General features: G+C 39.7%; 1 protein-coding gene across 10 annotated transcripts; it reads right to left on the reverse strand.

Annotated features, from left to right (window-relative positions):
* Nucleotides 1-262: 262 nt before the first annotated feature.
* Nucleotides 263-20,130, reverse strand: Nompc (no mechanoreceptor potential C). Of its 10 annotated transcripts, none has more exons than XR_011447509.1 (15): nt 19,904-20,125; nt 19,125-19,609; nt 18,786-18,887; nt 17,004-17,105; nt 16,515-16,631; nt 14,795-14,995; nt 13,246-13,629; nt 12,677-12,997; nt 11,332-12,559; nt 10,853-11,028; nt 10,112-10,540; nt 8,050-9,082; nt 2,855-3,122; nt 1,912-2,693; nt 263-305 (listed from the first exon to the last, which is right to left on the reverse strand). XR_011447509.1 is itself a non-coding variant. In XM_070303596.1 (15 exons), exons 2-15 carry the CDS (start codon nt 19,452-19,454, stop codon nt 4,283-4,285), a joined length of 5,106 nt encoding a protein of 1,701 aa, XP_070159697.1. In that variant the 5' UTR covers nt 19,455-19,609; nt 19,904-20,128; the 3' UTR covers nt 4,098-4,282. The 10 variants fall into 10 exon arrangements, 9 of the variants coding, with proteins under 9 accessions (XP_070159699.1, XP_070159697.1, XP_070159700.1 ...); XM_070303596.1 differs by lacking the exons at nt 263-305; nt 1,912-2,693; nt 2,855-3,122 and adding exons at nt 4,098-4,745; nt 5,097-5,364 and having other exon boundaries at nt 8,050-8,288; nt 8,337-9,082; nt 19,904-20,128; XM_070303599.1 differs by lacking the exons at nt 263-305; nt 1,912-2,693; nt 2,855-3,122 and adding exons at nt 4,098-4,745; nt 5,097-5,364; nt 7,188-7,304 and having other exon boundaries at nt 19,904-20,128.
* Between the last annotated feature and the right edge of the window lie 1,045 nt (nt 20,131-21,175).

Raw genomic sequence — 21,175 nt, forward strand, 5'->3', positions numbered from 1 at the left:
ATATGTATCGCTCATCATAGCGATTAATAAATTAATCAATACTATAACGCTGACGAGCATATATAAAGAGAATGATACCTATAGAAAGGAAAATAATTATTTGTTACATATATGGGTACATAAATTTTTAGGCAGATAATGTATAAATAATAATATAATGTAATATTGACTCCACACCTTGAATAGATAAACCGTCCACTTTGGCTGCAGATTATTTCTGAACGAAATTGTAAAGTCGTCAGTGTCTTTTTTGCCGAAAATGGCGAAGAAAAGATTCTCCGTGATATCGATTGCACTAACTTTCACTGTGCAAACAGAGAAAAATAAATTAAATGAATTATATCGATATCTTACTTATTATATGTACGCAGCTATACGTTATTAAAAAGATCATAGATTTTTTTTCCTATGCTAATATACAGCGGTATAGTACAACTAGTTAGTATGTGTTTATAACTAGTAGCTATTCTTATTGTTAAATATATTGCATTAGAATTGCAAAAATTTCGCACTTTTCTGATATGAAATAAAAATCATGTGTCACTATTGTCTATTCGTCGTTTCATTTTGGCTATAAGCAGAAAAATCGTATAATATATAAATATGTATTTACAGTTTTTCTTGGGCTATATTAAACTCTGTAAAGATTCATGCTGACGATAGTCAACTGTGTTATTCGTCCTTTAGTAAAAATTGATCAATCAGAAGAAAAATCAGCGAGCTTTATAAAATTTAAAACATGCGATGAAATGAGCAACGCAGTATAGATTTCGATGACAGTAAACACTGACAATGAGTAATAAATTGCGAAGGTGTTCAATATTGGATACATCGGTGAGAAAAGTTTTTAAACGCATTCAAATGTAAGATGGATGAGATGAATGCGGCTTGCAACATGAGAACTGCATTTCGAGTCGCTTTTATGCACCCTGCGTAAAATAGAGAAATTAAAAAAAAAAATCGACAGAGAAATTTTTTTCTGTGAAATTTAATTTTGTAATATTCCTAATCTACAAGAATTGTGAATGTGTGAGTTCTAGAAATTTTAAATTTTCTTCTTTCTTCTTTATAAATGCACATTTCATTTTCATGATATCCGACAATCGGACGGAGCTTAAAAGGCAAATCAATTTCTATAGTAAAAGTTTTATATTAAATTAATAATTAGTAAATTCATAATTAGTAATATTCTATGTATTAAAAATAAGAATATTTCTTTATTCCACATTCGACCTAAAATATAATTTGTATACAAATTATTTTAGAAAGGGAATTAGAAGCAAATTCATAATTTCTAAACTGAAGTCCAATTTTAAAGATTCATTATGTTTATTATATTATACAGAAATGAATCTCTTTGAGAATTCATTTTAATTCAACTATTTTTTACAGGGTATACATTTTGATAATGCGTGCTGGCTGAACTTTACAATGTGCGTATAATCGGGAGGTGAATCCAATAGGCGCGTATAACTTTGTTCAATTTCACAATCAACGTATCAGCGAATATACATGCTACACATCAATTTTATGTGTATGTACCATAATGACATGAGCTTTTCGATGGCAGTTCTAACGTGATATCACGGTTTCGCAGCCCTATGTATGGATACATATCTTGTAGATATATGTACCGAGCGCATTGATACATTACGCGAGATTATCGTGAGCAATATGATGCAGGCATAATGATCGGCGCGTGCATCGCATTGCAACAGAATCTTTACGTAATATCGCGCAATATATATATATATATATATATATATATATATATATATATATATTGTATATGTGTGTGTATATATATATGTATATATATATATAAAATACATATGTACATAATCGATAAAACATTCCAGGTGAGAAAGAGAAAGATTTATAATTAATAATGTTAATGAGAAAGAGACTAACCGTCAAACGTGACGTAGAATGATTCCTATGCACACGGGTATTCCCCATGGTAGTCTCTAAAATGTGGTATAGGCAATCAATTAGACTATGGATCACAAGGAGTGGATATGCTAACTTAATAATAACTGTACAAGCGAGGCAAGATCGAATTAGGCGTTTATTTCAAAGGTATTGACAGGGATCTTCACGCGTTATGTACAAGTACATAAATGTATGCGTTTTAATAGCGCATTGAATGAAAGCGGCGGATCCGCGAAAGCGAGAATCCTTTTCTCTTTCTGCCGCGAGAGCTATATAAAATATTGTCGGTGAATGTATCTCCTTCTCCAGCATTTTCTTTCGACGTTCAAGCACCAAGCAGCTTCGATTTCTCATTGTTCGATCCCTCCAAGGTCGCCAGCGGATTCGTCTCCGTCGACTCCTTGTTCTCTTCTGATTTTTCCTCGTCTTTCTCGCCGTACAAGTCCCTGTACTTGCGCCTGACGACGTCCCAATCGACAACGTTATCGATCTTAGCAGTGTTACTGAAGGACAATTGGCTCCCAAGTGGACTCAGATGAGTGACCGATAAGGCGACACTGTCCTTGTGCCCGATTTGTCTGCCCTTCACTTTGGACAGCCATTTTGCCCCCATTCTAGAGCGAGGGGACATGCGAGTACCGGTCATCAGGTGCATCAGAGAGGGCCGTTGTTGTTTCTTGGTGAAGCGTTTCTTGCAAAGCTTGCATAAGTACGTGATCCATGTAGACAAGAGATTCAGCGGGGACGGTGCCGTGGTGGTTCTATCACATGTCGAAAATACGGATCGATTAGCGTGACGGCGAAAGATGCGACGACGTCGCGACGATGTGCAACAAATTGTGTCGTTTATTTCTTTCTTACATCCTTACTGTCTCCTTCTTTCTTTTTTTATTTCCTTTAAGAACCGTTTCTTTTTTCTTACCTGTGCATGTTTCGAACAAGCTTGCTCAATCCGTACTTCCACTCGATGTCCGACTGAGCCTGTATCCGCTGATAGGTATCGCTCATCATGGCGATCAAGAGATTAATAAGCACCACCACCGACACCAACATGTAAATGCCGAAGGCGAGCTTGAAGAAGACCTTCGTCCAATCGGGCTGGTAACTTTCTTCCTTCAATTGTTCGTGTGTCGTCTGACCGAAGATGGCGAAGAACAACAACTCGATCACATATATGGGACTTATCCTGACTGTAAATATGTGTTAATAACGTGTCTCGTAAAAGATGTCTCGTGTAAATGCGCGCGAGAGTATGCAAAGTTTATACAAAATTCTCTGCCATTATTCAGATACATGCTAACGTTGCTACTACTTCAAACGTCGCAAAATGAATCAATTTCAAGCCATACAAAGTATGTGTTTGCTGCAATTCGTACGAACTCTTTGGCTCTCTCGTCAGGAAAGGTCCAAGCATCCTAAGAGATAGACATTTTTTCTAATGGAACTGTTTCTAATTTTAAGCACATGAGACATAAGAGAGACTAGGTGATATATGTTACGTGCACAATTATCCCAACTATCTAAAGAACATCTGAAAAATTAAGATACCTTTAGATGATGCGTCTTTAGATGTTTGTGTTGCCAGTAATAATTTATTATTATATAAAACGATCGCATAAATGTTGAAGTTAACAACGGAGATTTAATTATCTCAAAAAGCCTTTCCATTTTTTTCTACAAAAAAATTTATAGACTTAAAAAAATTAGGTCTCACATTTAACATAAATTCATGTTTACAATGAGAGGCTCTGAAAAAGAATTTTATCGCAACAAGTCGATCGAGATTCTGTAACCCACAAGGAACACGAAAATTATGAATGATGCCGCGAATGATTGACCCAACATTCAATGAAGCATCGAGCGAGCGGATGTGGCGATGTGGGGATTTGACATTCGCAGGCATTATCCGGTCATGCCGTGTGACGGAGAAGGATATGGTGTGTCGACGAAATTGATTTTCATACTCATATCTGACAAACAACATCAATTATATACATATACATTCCTACAAGATTCACGAATCACGTCGGGACTTTACTTACTTAGATGCTTAAAAATGCTAGGCCGGTCGTCGCGCAAGAATCGATCCTTTATGTGGATGGTCTCGCTCGATAGTCGGATATTTGTGTGTCTGCGGTAGCGGTTTACGATTTTATGTAAAAAATTATTCTTGGCGAATGTGTGGAGAATATCTTTTTTACAGCGCACTTTACATTTAAGTCTGCCTCTGTTAAGTACAGTACATAATAGCGAAACGCGCTATCGCAACTGTATCTGATCGTTCGTTTGTTCGCGCTGCTGCGTTTTTTCGCGCAGACTCGCGTCCAGCATCCGACGTAACGGATGATCTTTAGACGGACAGATTCGGGACCGTCGTCGCCGGTATCGTCGAGGCGTTGGAAGCCGTCTGCCCTTTCTCGTCCTCATTCTCCTCCTCGCCTTTCTCCTCCTTTTCCGCCTCTTCCTTCTCGGGCTCGTTGCCGGTCAGGGCGAGATACTTCTTCCTGATCGAGTCCCAGTCCACCACGTTTTCTATTCTGGTCGCTGTATTGAAGGACAGCTGACTGCCCAGCGGGCTGAGGTGAACTACGGAGAGGGTCATGCTGTCCTTTGGACGGACTTGACCTTTCTTAACCTTAGCCAACCATTTTGCGCCCATCTTCGATCTGGGCGATAAACGGCTGGCGTGCTGCAGCCCCATCATGTGCACCAACGACGGCCGTTTACGTTTAGCGGCGCGCTGTTTGCATAGCTTGATGAAGTACACCGTCCATGTGGTGAGCAAGTTTAACGGGGACGGAGCTGTGGTAGTTCTGCAACACGCAATCGCGTTTCCTACACGGAGTGCTCCGCTAACCCCGTATGCTTAACGGCGAGCTACTTAAGGGATCGCGTCAAGACCGCGCGGCTGTACAAAAGTAGTATTGTACATTGTACATGTAAAGGCGAACGACAACCGCTCGAACGGTGTCCGTGTCTTGTCAGACGCGGGATGGATAAACACGAATAAGAAACGCAAAAGATAACGTTACTTAATTTTTAACGTTAACGTTCTCTGCATCGCGGACGAGGTAAGAGATAATTTGATATGCTATTTTAACCAGCGCCCAGTTATCATATGCTTATCGCGCGCTTATTCGGGTCTTAAAAGATCGCGGGCTTACCTGTGCATGTTACGGATCAGTTTACTGAGTCCATATTTCCACTCAATGTCCGACTGCGCCTGTATCCGTTGATACGTGTCGCTCATCATGGCGATCAGCAGATTAATCAACACCACTACCGAGACCAACATGTACACGCCAAAGGTCAACTTGAAGAGGACCGAGGTCCACTGCGGCTGATTGTGCTCGACCTTCAGCTCGCCGTGGGTCGTTTGTCCGAAGACGGCGAAGAATAGATACTCGAAGGCGAGTACCGGATTCATCTTTACTGGAATTACGAGGCACACACACACAAGACGTTTTCTTGGTAGCTCTAAGAGCTCTTTCTTTCTCTTTAGCTCATTGCCATTCGTGCCATTACAGATTCTGGCTACTACTGTGGTGGATACCCGCTATTTTATAATATATGAATGCACACGTGTGAAAGATTCCATAACGAACGAACGATCGAGCGAGCGAGCGAGCGAGCGAACAAACGAGTAAACGGAGGAACGAACATGCTCATGCATCTTTTTATATAGACTCTGGCCATGCTCTGCAGCTGCAGCTGCGAACTAATGCGCCGGATGCATGCCATGACAATTTTTCAATTGCAGATTGCAGCTTTATCGTCGAGTACGTACTGCCACTCGATCTTTCAGGTTTCAGTCTCGTCGCTCGAATTCGTCTTGCTTTTACATCCGATTCGGATGTAATCGCTTCGCGTGATTCATTTCTCTTTTTTTTTTTTCTTTTCTATTTGTCGTCCCGCGTCAAAAGATTACTCGTCAACCATGAAATTGTACGCGTCGAAATCCGCGCGTTTCAGAACGCGCGACGAGTCCAGCGACTAAGAGTCTTGCTGAACGGACGAAGGAAGAGATGCGTTTCGTTTTTATCGATGCGCTTCTTTGCCGAGGCAGTGGTCGAACGATTGGCGTTTAATCATATAATCGTGCGTACCGTGCTAAATGAGAGAAAGGGAGAGCGCGAGTGGAGATTTTAAAGAGACATACCGCACATATGTTTCTAATGGATAAAAAAAGGATGCGGCATGCAGCTCGAAGATGCACGGCTCCCTTGCATGTCTGGCTTGCGCGATTCTTCAAAGGCGGACGCAATATACCGCGTAAATGTTGCTTGCATGCAAGAACATGGGAGAGGAGAGGGAGAAGAATCCTTTCTTCAGCTCGAAAGGCTGAAACGATCCTGTAACGAATTGGTGTAAAAAAAAAAAAAGTAAAAAGAAAGCGCGAACAAGAGTAATTTTTTGTCTGGAATGGTACAGTCTGTAAGATCGATCTCGAGAATCACATATAAAACGAGCGTGCGATTGATGCACATCATGAATTGAGACAACATCGGCGTCCACTAGCATAAAACAGTTCTAATAACCTACTAAATTGTACAGATACATGGAAACACACACACACGTACATACACATACATATGTGTGCGTTCATGTATGTACATATATGGACGTATACGTACAGTATGGGGATGCACACGGATAGAGGCTGTGAAAGAAAACACGAGCACATATGCTCCGGCCAATAATGCTAATCGATATCTAATCAACTGCATAGACAGAACGTTGTCTGAGATCAATATAAGATATTCATTCGGTAAGCTGCGACCCGGACACGTCTAGATCTGAACCAAAAAAAAAAAAACTTTTTCAAATTCTACAATTTAAATAAATAATTAATGCTGCATATGTTATATTTGTATTATATACGTGTGTGTGTGAATAACGTGTCATATTTATTATAATTGAGATATTATTCTTAACAAATTCCATTAATTGCTTTCTCTCTTCATATTTTTACTGTCGCTTCCGAATCGCAGCATACGAGATGAACGAGGAATGATATCGGGCGTTGCGTATCTTTTCTGTTTCCTCTCTGTTTTTATTCATTTTTTTCATCATATCAGGCAGCGGTCTCAGCAGACAACATACACGCGCACACACACTGGCCAAATGCACGATGCAGACGAGACGACACCGAAATGGATCCGTGTCCTGCATTCAGTTTCACGTGTGCGATTGTTGTTTAGTTCACTTTCCGCTCGGTTGCTTCTGATTAATCTTTCTCAACCAACAAAACTTACTATCTCTGTCGTTATCGTCACAACACTCATTCTTTTTCCTGTAGCGGCCGTAGCGACGAGGAGGCGCCTCCGTTGGTGGCGTCTCCATCATCCATTCCGTAACATTGGCCAACACATCTATTATTGTAATTCATTCGATTATGATTTCATATCGTTCCGCATGTCTCCGAGTATGATCGATATAAAGCCGACTTGCTTTGGAATCTCGATAAATAATAATTATAAAAAATATCTATCGCGCGAATTCCCACAACATCAATGACTTTTTTTGAGACGAGATTAAATTTAGTGAGGGGAAGGATGGGAAACGCTTTTTGAGAGGATGGAAATTTTTCCTCTATAAACTGATATAAACTACCATTGAAACCCACAAAATTCACGCAAGTTTCACTTTAGATTTTAACGTAACATGCGTTTGTCACATCGAAATCTAAATTCATCGAGATTATACCAGTTTTATATAACTCTCGATATAGATTGACAATAGGGAATAGAGAGGTACGCGGTTTTTACCACTTTATAGAACGGGAATATATAAAGGAAACTCTGTGTCGTTATTTTAATACCCACGCGAATTAGCACCTGCGTGGACGAAAGCACTGTCTACATCCTGTTCACATAGAACCAGTACCGCTTCGAAGCAATTGCCAATCTAAGATCTAACCCTACGTATATAGGTATCTACATAATGTATCTACGATATCTACAATATATATATATATATGTATATGTCTTATAGATGAAAGGAGCTGTAAAAAATACAATTAACTGCGCCACTAGCTCTCGAATGGCGTCAAATTGTACATAGTAAAAGAAGAGATTGTAGAAGGGGAAACATAGAAAATACGAATATCAAACTTACCGTCGTCGAACGGATGCCTCGGTTTTCTTTCCTCCGTGCGCGCTTCATGCAGCGATTTATGATTCTTGAATGCTTGATTGAGCGCGACGAAGTGCATGGAGAAGCCGAAGACGAAGATGGCCAACACCGCGAGAAACCTCGCGAGATCCTTCATAAGATTACCGATAATGATCGCCCACGGCCCGAACAAATGATGGAACGACAGAAAGTCTAGTATCTGCACGCAAGCTAAAAGAAAACTGAGGGCAAAAAGCTGGTTTCTCAGGTAGAGCAGGGTCGGCCAGTACAGTTTATCGACGAGTACGAATCCCATCAGGTGAAACGCCACGCCGAATATACCGAAGAGTAGCACTGCCAGCTTGATCCAGCCCAAACCGCTCTTGTCGCTAGGATTCGTCAGCTCGAACAGCAACAGGCCTGACAGCATCACCAACAGGCACCATTCGTACCAGTACGGTATCAGGTTCGCTCTCACCACCACTGGATAGATGGGCGTGATGCCGACCAGCAGCAGAAAGATCATCAGATAGATGTGCGACGTGAGATACGACATGAACTTGATGATGGGCACGTTATTGTACTTGTGCCCGAGAGGGAGAGCGAATACTACCCAGACGGGCGGGCAGACGATGAAGGCGATGAATAACAGAATTGTTCGAAACGCGTTCCAGTTCAAGCTACCCTGCCAAAGTTCCTGCAGGTAACGTTGCACCACGGTGTGCGCGATTACCTCCTTCTGTTCGTTCTCGATCAGCACGTCCAGGAACTCGACGTTTCGGCGATCCATCGACGTCAAGATCTTACCGGCCGAATCGGCGCCCGCTGCCAGAGCAAGCAACTCGGTCGCCATGGCCTCGCACTGTTTCCCGGCCGCGATCAGATCCTTGGCGCGTTCCTTCTCTTTCTCGGAGAGTTTCATATAAATATTGGACAGCTTGGCCGCCGTGTCCACCGGCGCGGGCGACACCAGAACAAACTCCTCTATCGGCTTGTTGTTGTGACTCTTGCTGCAGACCATCATGTTGTAGACAAACTGTAAATGCAACATTTTGTTCGAATTAAAAAATTAAATCGAGAAAAAGAAGGTTTTTACGATGTTATGTTCTTGATATCGTCATAACAATTATTAATTGATTAAATAATGATTTTTTTATCGTGCATTCTATATATATAAGTTTTTTATGCAGATTATTATATAATTTAAAATTTTTATTTCTTTTCTAAATAAAGTTATATCGCGATGTTCTAAGTTTTTTTATATCATCTTACAATAAGATTTTTAGATATTCTGTTTTACTTATTTTAAGTTGAGATGAATAAATATAGATAGATATCGTGTGTTATGGATGTGATAATTGTAGTCTTTGATTCGCGATACTTCGTTTAATTACTATAAAACTCAATTAATCGTATTACGGTAAAGTTTTCTATAACGGCACGACTGCGGGATTTTAGGCGATAGTAATATCGATTTTATTTTAAAATTATTTGAGCGGAACGCGTGTATTATCAATAAATTTTCGATCACGAAGCCGTCGTAATTATACCTCGCGTGTGTACTTAACATTAAAGCGCAAATTTATTAGTTCGATTTACCGACTTTGTCTGAGAAAATGAGTAAACTTCTAAATGTCGTGCATCTCTCGATCGCATGAAATGCTACTACACATTTTGGAAATTTTTAAGTATAATATCTAGCCCCTAATATAATTCTACGAGATAATTGCTATATGATGCTGAATTTATGATAAAAAAAAATATCTTTTAATTAAATTGTGATATCCACGATGGAAACCTTTTTTTTTATCAAAAAAGAACTTTACAGTTCATTTAAAAATTAGATAATTTTATGTTATATATAAAATAGTTATTAGACACCGTTGTCACTTTATGTAATTTTACAATCATCATATTGCAAGATATAAAATCCATAATTAGTCAAGAAAATGAAAAAAAAAGGACTCGGAAATTCTAACGTTCGAAGAACGCGTTTGTTTGAGAGTTCTTACTTTTCCTCAGAGTTTCCATGTTATTTTGCTTATCGAGATTGCAAGCACCTTACCCTTCTATCTTCCATGAGAGCGTATGTATCGTGCTCTTTCTCCATGAGATACTTGAGCACATCGTTGTGACCCTCGGACGCGGCGAACCAAATCGGCGCGCAGCCAAGATTCGTCTCGCTTTTCGGAGATGCACCGCTCTCTACGAGCAACCTCACGACATCTAAATGACCGGCGCGTGCCGCGCAATGTAGCGGTGTCCAGCCATTCTTGTCAGTCGCGTTTATTTCCGCTCCCTGACCCAAGAGAACCTCCACCATTTGATAATGACCGTGGGTAGCCGCGATGTGTAATCCGGTTTTGCCGTAACGATCCGCGCTTTGCAGCAGCTCCGCTGATCTGCTTAGCAATAAGCCTACGACAGTTATGTGGCCGCCGAAACAGGCCAAATGAAGGGGGTTCCATCCGTTTTCCGTCGTCGCCGCGTCTACCTTCAAGTTTTTAAAGCTGATGTAAATTTAATTTTTTCTTAGCTTTTAAAATTAATTCTTACATATTCACGTAAGAAATAGAGATTGAATCAATGTGACGTTGGACTCTTTAATTTGTTCGGCTAATTATATGTGTGAACATCGTGTTAGAATATATATTATTTACAATTATCTAGATATCTTATTACTTATTACAGATATTTCAACAGAATTTTTTATCCGAGTAATGCCACGAATTAAGATTATATTATGTAAAATATTACACACGACAAAAAGACTTATGATTAATAAAAAAAAATTTTATTAAATTACCTGAACTCCGGCAGAATTGAGGAGAAGTCGCACGACATTCTCGTTTCCAGAATAAGCAGCGAGATGAAGAGGAGTCATGCCGGATTCGGCTCCTAATTCTCCTACCAGGGATCCTCCGGTTGGTGGATCAGATTTTACAGTTCCAGGTATATGAGTTAGTAATTCTCTAACCGTATCTAGAATCAATTGAGAATTGTTTTGTTAATGATTTATTTGCTACAAGCATATAAACATTTTGCTTAAAAAAATCATACTTGCACTAATTTAAGTTTATTTAACTTTCATCAGAATTAGACTCTCACTATCTTCTTATTAGCAAAGTTATAAAGAATATATGATTAAAATTATTGCAATTAAACATATTGAATTTTTTAAATATAATTAATTAGTAATATAATTATTATTAACGTATAATTATTATGACTATTGATAATCCCCAGATAAGCACGACATTTCTACTATCATATATTTTTACTTGCCAGCTTGCCCGAAGTAAGCAGCAACGTGAAGCGCCGTGACACCGAGCTTCTTGCTAACTATCCTAAGAGACTGTGACGATCTCATCACTTCGAGTACTTGGCCATGACCGTATTCAGCTGCCAGATGAACCGCAGTGAAACCCGCGCGATTCTCGTCGGAGCAGGACGCTCCGGCTCTAACTAAAACCTTCACTACTTCGGCATGTCCGCCTTCCGCCGCCAGTTGCAACGGTGTCGCGTCCGTCAACTTATTCCTGGCGGTTATCACACCCTGTCTATCGAACTTCATCAGTTCCTCGATCACTCGGACGCTGCCTTGCATCGCGGCGATGTGGGCGCAAGTGTTGCCGTCCTTGGTACAGGCCATCACGAGACTCGGATGCCTCTGAAGAAAGAGTTGCACCACTTCGGCATAATTGTTCATAGCCGCGGCGTGGATCGGCTTCTGTCCCTGATCGTCCGTGGCGTCTATATTGGCACCGAGTTCCAGTAATAGTTTGCAGACCTCCAACTGGCCGGCTCCGGCCGCCAGATGAAGGGGAGTCTGTTTCCTGAGGGTTAGCACATCTATTGCAGCGCCGTGATCTTGGATGAGAAAACGTACGAGATGCGTGTAACCGTTCATAGCGGCGAGATGCAGGGCGGTTCTTCCCACGCGAGACTTGGAGTTTATGAAAGCTTTGTTCGCCAACAGCGCGTCGCATACTTGTAAGTATCCGTGCTCGGCGGCTAAATGTAGAGCGGATCTGCCCTCGAGATCGAACACGTCGACTCTGCCATGATTGGCGAGGAGAGTCGTCACCAGTTCCATATGGCCTCGATTGGAGGCGATCAGCAACGGCGTCCAACCCACGACGTTCTGCCGGTTCAAGGCCTTTTGCACATCCGTGGACGACATCCGGCTGATCATCTCCTCCAGGATCTCATTGTTGCCCGCGAGAGCACAGTGATGGAACGCTGTTTCATGGGCCTGTTTGGTTTGCAGCGAGACATCCGCGCCGTTGTCGAGAAGAGCGCGCACGACGGCGCGATCGTCACCGGGGTTGATGACCTCCGAGGGTTCGATCTGAGCGGCGTAATGAAGAGCGCTGGCACCGTCGTTCGTCACGCTGTTCACGTAGGCGGTCACCACTTCTGGACCCTTCGTCTCCTTTACAAATTCTATCAATCGTCGAACCACATCCGCCCGGCAACCTCTGCAGGCTAAGTGCAAGGGCGTCTCTCCGTTCTGTGAGGAAAATTATGTTCGTTACATTACCGATTACTCAATTGTTTAATTATTGTGACATTATATAAGTATATAAAAAATGTATTTTGCAATTGGATCTTGTTTTCGTCGACGTACTTTCGACTTAAACATGGGATCTCCGCCGTCCTCGAGAAGCAAAAGGAGCGTCGCTAAATTCCCGTGACTGGCTGCTACGTGGACGGGTGTTTGGCCGTCGTCGGTTGTCAAATTGGGTCCCGCTCCGGATTTCAATAACATCAGAGCGCATCTGTCACCGTCGAGCACCCTGGCGGCTATGTGAAGCGGAGTTTCCCGAAGTTTTCCACCCCTCACGTGCACTTCTGCACCGTATCCTAAAAGTGTTTCCACGACAGCCGGTTTGGCACTTTCCACGGCTATATGGAGTGCCGTATAATTATCGTTAGTTACTGCGTCTACCTGTCCAAGAAAACGCGAAAGAAATATAAAATTTTAATCGAAAGAAAATATCTTTCAAATTGCACTGTATAAATCAAATCTCTCGACAAATTTGGCATAAATATTCTAGAAAATTCTGACAACTTTGAGATATTATAGTAGTAGATATATATAATAAGAATAAGAAAATTTAGAAATATATGTGAATGGTATCCATTCGACGAGAGAAAAGCAGTTTCACATATAATTTTCGATGATGGATAACTTACCTTCTCTCCACGTTGCAGCAAAGTGCTAATAATACCCACGTGACCGTATCTCGCAGCCGTATGAATAGATCTAGCGCCACGTTTGTTTGGCATATGCAGATACACGCCCTTCTTGAAGAGCATAGTGGCACATTCCGAGTGCCCGTTCAGCGATGCTATATGCATCAGAGTCGAGCCGTCTTTCGTTCTTTCAAAGATACTCGCTTTGAATTTGTCGGCCAGCAGCTCGATGATGGAAGCGTGGCCGTTCTCCGCGGCCAGATGCATCGGCGTTCGATCCTGATGATCGGTGATCGACGCGGAAGCTCTGACACCGTAAAAATACTTCACCAAAGTTTCGTCGCCTTCGGCGCTCGCAATATGCAACGCGGTTTGTCCATCGCCCTGAAATAAATGTTGCACGCTGATATTTGTCAAATAGAATTATACAGAATTATACTTATTTTCAACATTGCGTCGCACATAGTTTTATAAAAGACTGTATATAGAGAGACTTGGGTTTATATATTTTGATTTAAAAAATTAGAAAAATTTTCACTATTGTACCTGCACTGGATTGATATAAATAAAAAATAACGATTACTTTTCATTTTAATGATTAATTATCATTTTGTTTCTTACAATTAGTATCATTCATTGTTTTGTATGCGAGAATAAAAATTTTTACACGCATTTATAATGTCGGTAGCTTCTCTTAATACGTGTCGTCGTTGACTGAAAATTTAATCCTGTCTACCGATATTATTCTTGTTCGACGCAATGCGACATCTCATTACGCATGCATGCCCCCTATACACGTGCCCGCAACTTTTTTTGTGACGCAATTAAAATCTTTGCATTACTAGTCACATTATTATTTGCCGGCAAAAGAAAGATCAAGGATCGTAAAATTATTTTGTAAGGTGAGTGAATGCAATAAAAATAATTTTTAGAATCTTTTTATAAACTTTACGACCGTGATGTTCTGACTCATTACTCATTCAGGTACATAAACTCGCTGCTCTCTCTAATGATAATTGCAGCAATTTGTTAGTCACTCTTATATCGTATAGTCATATATGATCAATCTCGTCGAGTTTTGTACTTAATTTGCCCGCAATATTAAAACTTAAATTAGAATAAAATTGATAACCGCAGTATATGAGATACTTGACGCTTTGTATTTAATTTATGACCTTCTCATAAGGTTTGTATCAAATTTCTGTTGATTCTATCAATTTGAAATTAATTAGATAATAAAAAAAATATCTCGTTATACACGTATTTATATATCTAAAACTGATTTTTGAAATTGTCTATTTAAAAAAAAAAAATGAAAGAAATAATTTTCTTCAACTATGACATTGTGGAAAAACAGATTACGAACATTGCGCATAATAGTTTGTTGAAAAACAGTAAAAGGTTCGCGTTACAACCTATAATTTGCGAGCTTCAAAGTACTTATATAATCGCCAAAGTTTCAACGACACGATCCGATTACCGGCTTAATTTTCCGCTTCGTTTAGGGTCCTCATTGCTTTTAACGTATATTCAACGTAATTTAACGTACATTTTGCATGTCGACAGGCGCGCCATAATCTACCAGAATCCGCACCATGTCGATGTCTCTTCTTCTAGCGGCTAAATGTAGCGCGGAATCACCTGATAGCGTGGTGGCTCGAAGCTGATCAGGCGCTTGCTGTGAGAGAAGTTCCCGGCACATCGACTGATTGCCAGCCTCAACTGCTAGCAAAAGAGGTATCTTTCCTTTCTGCGACGAGAAATGAGATTTGAAAAGAATTATTGAAATATTAAAACATTCTTTTCTGCGAAAAGAAAGGCATAAATATAAGAAGAAAAACACGTTTCAATTTATTTTTATAATTTGGATAACTTACATAGTAATTATTACTTCTAAAAAATTTAAAGAATAATATTTTATTTTATTTTACCTACAAAAGCATGTTTTTTTTTTTTTCAATTTTATAAATGACCTCAATTTACGCCATTTATAGAAAAATTCCTAGTAGAGAAAAATTTATATTAATTATAATAATTGTTATAAGAGAAAAGGCGTCTAAAGATATATTTTTATCAATTTCTCATGTAAGAAATCTTTCAACAGATACTATCGTGACAGGTAACACGAATATTTTTCGTATTTGTCCGAAACATGTTATTAGAATATTGCTATCTATATTGATCTAACAATCAATAACTAAAATACGGAGAGAAAAAACTGAGACTATTATTCTGAAAAGTCTTTCTTTTCATGTTCTTTCGGTGACTTTCAAAGCTTGACTTACGGACAAGAACTTCACGTATGTTAGAATGACAACAAATAGTTTCGACGCCTTTATTTGGGCAAGCATATATCGTTCCTTTATCGTAATTGGTTCTAATATCCGAAATCGCGGTAAATTTATGAAAGGATCGAAAGTAGGATGATCGAGATCGCCGAATTTCAGTTAGTCTGACGACAGAGAGCTTACGAGCAAGAATCAAAGAGTATCAAATCGCATTATAAGTGAAGCTTCTAGTCCATTACGCGAGTTAGTGAAATCGACAAAGCCTGTGCGCTATGTTAATGTACATTGTATATAAAAATGTTGTGCGAACGATATAAATTTGTTAGACAATTTTTATGAATAGAAAACTTTGATTTAATTTAATAAAAGTGTTCGTCTCAATTGCGACCCAAAAGTATTGTTCGTGTGTTCCTCGATCTTTCGTAAATCTATTCCAGTTGCATCTGCGATTTTAAATCTTATATCATTAATAGACTTTCGTCGACATATCTAAATATGCGCATATCGATATATCATGGCTGTTGTCTTTCTTCTTGTAAATGGGCGGAGGATCGTCGTGACTGTCGGCATTCGTTGACGCGTCCGAATCGGTGGCGTCGTACTATCGCGACAGAATGTATGACAGAGAGCAAGAGAGAGAAAGACAGGGTGGAAAAAGCAAACTGGAGAAGATTTATGGCGCCGTTTGGTACCAGGTAGCGATTTCTCGGTACGCGGCACCTGTCACGCGAGAGACGCGAAATGGGAGCATCGCGCCGCGGCTTACTGCAGAAAAACCTTCATCTTCCAAAACTTCAATTTGAAGTTTTGGGGCCGATGTAAATTGTAAACCGTGGTATCGCACGATTAAAATTCGTCCTGGAGTCTCGCCGAGATGATCGACGAAACTCGACAGCAATTTTTCAGATCCCCCGAAAAACGATACGTTTAATCGGCGAGCTTATTGCGCAAGTTTGTGAAATAATATTGCCCGTTACTTACCCCGTCGACCTTTAGCCTGATGTCTCGTCCGGCAGCGCCTAGTAAAGCTCGTAGAATCGACGTCGCGGTGCCCGTTTGTCTTGACGCCACTAGATGAACCGCCGTTTGTTGTCTTGGCTATAGATAAGTTTCAAGAAATTATAGATATTTCATGTGGGATTACTTAAGTACAATACATTTTTTTTTTTTCCGTAGAATTCACGCGATAATTTAAGTCTCTATAATCTTTATTCTGATATTAAAATAGAATCGAAATAAAATTTGACAGAATTTATCCTGCTGTTTCTGTATCGAAAGAAATAAAATTCGAAAATTATATAAAAAGTAGAAGATTAAATCTTTTGAAATTATTTAAAGTGAATCTATATTCTACGGAATAGCGCGATCTCTTTCAGTACACACGTGGTATTTGTATAAGATAATTGTTGCAATGGATCTTTTTCAAATTTCTTTCTAAAGATTACGAAAATTAATATTATTTATTCGTACCCCTCCCGTAGCGTAGGGATCAACACCTCTCTTGGACAGCAACAACTTAACAACGTCCTCCCTCGAATACATAGCAGCGATATGGAGAGCATTGTAATTATCCTGCAGAAAGCAGGATAAAATATCTTACATTCCAGAAAGTATTTATCTATCAGAAAATCATATAACGTAAACTTGCTTGATTATAAAATTAATATAATTTTATTTTTTTTCCCGCGAAATAATAAAGTATTTTTAATTAGTTGCACAGTTAATTGATTAGTTAACCATTTAATTCTGTCATTTTTTTTTAATGTTTGTGAAAAAACGATATTTGAGAAGGACGATATGATTAGCGCGAACATTTCGTTGATTCGTAACAGATTTTTATGAAGGCGGGATAATAAAAGCCATAATAAGTTTTGCTCTGCCGCACCCACAAATTCGGGCTAGCCTTTAATGATAGATTTCAGACTTTCGATCATGTATCAGCATGCTATTCGAAAATTATATTAGAATCATCATGGGAGTGGTAGGCGATAAATCGATAGTGGCAAGTACATAACGTCTTGCATAACGTGTTTGTAAAGTGATACATTGTTAATGCTCCCTTCTACAACGAATAGAATTTTTATAATACGCTCTTAACATACGTTGCGACATAATGCAAGTAACAGGAGTAACGCCAATTATGTTATGGAAATATTTACTTTTTACATTTGTATGGGATAATGAAAATTATAATCTTATTTATCCAATTCAATAAATAGTTGAAGATACATCACATTTTATATGCCGACATGCAATAAAGTTTTATAATGGAAATTTTAAATAAAACAATTGACAACCGTGAAAATAACATGTGAAACGTTGCAATTAATTATCAAGTCGCAATCTGTGCTAAGTTAAAGTCAAGCCATTCGCGGAGAGAGGAAAATAAATCAAGAGAACGATTGCGTGAAGAAAAGCCAAGGTTAAGGAACTTATGTTTACCGATCGAATGAACAAGATGGGTAAGGGATAAGCGTAAAGGGATAAATAGGTCAGTCGCCTATCAATTTCAACGAAAAAGCGGTCCGATTCTTGGAATGGATTAAAATTGAAGCTTTACGGTTAGTCATCAAAAGATTTTATTTCTAACGACTTTTTGCGAACGAAAATCATTGAAAATGTCACCGGTGGAGAACCGTGTGTAGTAGTAATATCGATTTTGAAAAGTCTTATCACAGGATTAATGTTACGTTAAACAGCAAAGGTTTTCATATTTCAGAAAGAACGTCAATTATACGCCCTTAGTGTAACCTTCTTAAAAGTCATAGGAAATATCATCGGAAGAACTATGCGTACTTGTTCCCTTTACACGTGTACCCGTCTTATCCATTCGGTCAGTAAGTATAAGCTCCTTGACCTTGGCCCTCCTTCACGCAATCGTACGTACCCTCTACTTGCCCCCTCCTTCTACCTCCACAAGTGACTTGACTTAGCACAAATTGCCTAATCATTAGCTGTTTCGTGGCACGCGTCACCTTCGCAGCTATTACGTGCCAGTGCCACGTAATTCTAGCACGAGAACTTATCGCGACGGCAATGAATAAACAAAAGGCAATGAATCAAATGTTTCCTTTTCAAATGAAGTATTTTTCGAAAAATATACGCCTTGTTCGGTTGTACGTTTTTCTTTCCTTTTGCGAGACTGTAAATCATATTTCTTTTTAAATTGTTTATTATTAATAAATAAACATCTCTCTCGATTATTAACGATTATTTTTTTAATTCACGCGTTCGTGATTGTGGGGTACTTGCGTTGTTTCTGGCGCCCACGTCGGATCCGAGCTCAATCATCCGATCGAGAAGAGCGCTGCGGTTGTCCTTTACTGCGTACATCAACGGCGTCATCCCCGTCATCTACAGATTAAAAGTCTTCGTCTAGGAGCATACAAATTTGCTACATAATGTATCTCCGTGCAATCCAAAATTTCTCAAAATTTCTTCAAAATTTTCTAAGAACAAATCGCGCGAGGGATCTACTTTGTTCACATAAGAACTTTATATTCTTTCGGCATCTTTTCTTATTTAAGTACATTAATTTTGCTTTTGTACTAAGGTACTTTCTTTCGTAGCAATCATATCGATGGGACTGACCGGGTCCAGAACACCGGCGAGCGGCACGATGAAGCCATCCTCCCCCGCACTTTGCACCGTCTTCTCCAAAGATTTGAGCAGCTGGTCCACGGGGGCCCACTCGCCGCGCGCCGCCAGGCCCAAAAGTCTCTGGGCCCCTTCCCTGGCGGTCGCACCGGCGGAGCTAGGCTTGCTTCCGGGTTGCGACGGCTCTCCTCCCGCCGTACCCCCATTGCTTCCGGTCGAGGCCGAACCACCATCGTCCTTACCGCCCGACGGGCTCTCCTCTTTGCTGGAAGGATTCTTCTTGTCGTCCTTGCCTCCCGGTGCCTTCTTGCTGTTACCGCTCATGCTATGCCGTACGATCCTTTGGCGCGGAACCCGAGCATGGTTCGCTCAAGTAACTCACTCTCGTTCAAAACTGCACATTGTTAACGATACACGGAAACAGCGAGGAATAAACGGCTACTAGATAGATACTTCTTTGTGTAATGCGACATGGAACACTTGGCAAATGGAAAGTATAAGAATAATGCTCACATTTATCACATAACAATTTCGAAAGACTTCACGCTAATGCGGGCAAAAGCGATTTCGCTTTATTGATAGAAAATAGTAATTTCGTAAATCTATCTGTAAACAAATATATCTGTAAACAAGCACGACGTATATATATATATATATATATATACTTCAAATCACTTGCAATTTGTTTCAATAACAAAAATACGATATATAATATATTTTAATATATTTGATTAATATTTTTATAAGCGTTATATGTAAATGTGAGTAAATACGAGTAAATAGCTTTTAGTTAATTGAAACGTAACAACGTTTCCGATGACTTCTATTGGATATATTCTTTCTCGCATTTCGTGTGGCAATATCGTCCTAACACAAATGAGAGATTTTCGCACGACTCGACACACTGCTAATTACTTTATTATTCGGATAAAAATGTTAACGGTACCACGAAGCAAGTGTTAACGGCACGGTTAGTCTAGCGATTCTGAAGACGCTACGTAACCGAGAGGGTCGCGAAGAAGTGAGAGGGTTGCTTTTCCTTCGGGCCTCGGCGGGATCGACCAATCGCCGACTCGTTCTCGGTGTTTCATTAGGGTAACGTTGCACCAATACTCGCTCACCCTCGATCTGCATGGATTGCAGACCTTTCGCACACATGGGCTAATCTCGTGGTAGGCCGTGCTAGTCATCGTTGGTAGCAGCTAAGGAAATCAGGCAAGAGGTGGTGGTTCAGGTTGAGAAAGGGCGAGAGTCGCCAGGGAGGGGCTGTTATGGCTGCCGTCGACACGCGACTTCCGGACCAGCCTGGCAAACACGCTATCCGTCTATCTCGAGTCCACCGGACTCTGCCACGGACTCTGAATAACGTCCCTCAATTCCTTTTCGCTTTCGCTCGCCCGAGAGTAAAAAGACTTGCTCGTGCGTGGTCTCTATTTTTCGCTCTCTCGACATTCTGCTCCAATGATATACTTTCGGCGTACAGGGAAACACGATAAGAACGTGATAAATTATTTTATATCGTTGAACAATACTCCTGCAAACTAATTACTTTTGAAAACTGTCCGCCAGATGTTAAATAATTTTTTTGTTTTTTTTTTTTGTTTAGGTAATTGTCGAGAAAGTACTTAAATCATATTAGAAGGTATAAGATCTTTAAGCCTTGAAGAATAGAGTTTTTATTGTGCGAGATAATAGCTCTTATATTTAAACATATGTAGATAAAAATCCATAAGAGAATATAGATAGCGCTTATATGTATTTAATCATCAAGTCTGTCATATCTAATTTAAATTGCAAAACAGCGTCTTACAAAATGACATAAAAACGATAAAGATATTATAAATGATCCCAGTATCAAATACATTCTTTGCTTATACAAATAGCATGGTATTAACATCAGTTCAAGTGAGTTAATATCAGCGTATATTCATGCGGATATTGTCTTAGTGAAATCATTATAACGCAATGTTTTGTTGTATCTATATATATGTATGATTCTGTACAAAGAAAGAAGATTTATGGATAAAAAAATTTGAATTTCGAGA

Source organism: Polyergus mexicanus, unplaced genomic scaffold, assembly GCF_030449975.1.
Source record: "Polyergus mexicanus isolate NDT 795.1 unplaced genomic scaffold, iyPolMexi1.0 SCAF_10, whole genome shotgun sequence".
Lineage (NCBI taxonomy): Eukaryota > Metazoa > Arthropoda > Insecta > Hymenoptera > Formicidae > Polyergus > Polyergus mexicanus.

Bases quoted from the DNA above. Each gene is read 5' to 3' on its own strand.
- Nompc (XM_070303599.1), bottom strand. From the start codon at position 19,454: ATGAGCGGTAACAGCAAGAAGGCACCGGGAGGCAAGGACGACAAGAAG. The intron at 5,365-7,187 runs GTAAGTTTTGTT...TCGTAATTCCAG, and splicing joins TGACGATAACGACAGAGATA to TAAAGATGAATCCGGTACTC. The intron at 4,746-5,096 runs GTAAGCCCGCGA...TGCGTGTTGCAG, and splicing joins CTGATCCGTAACATGCACAG to AACTACCACAGCTCCGTCCC.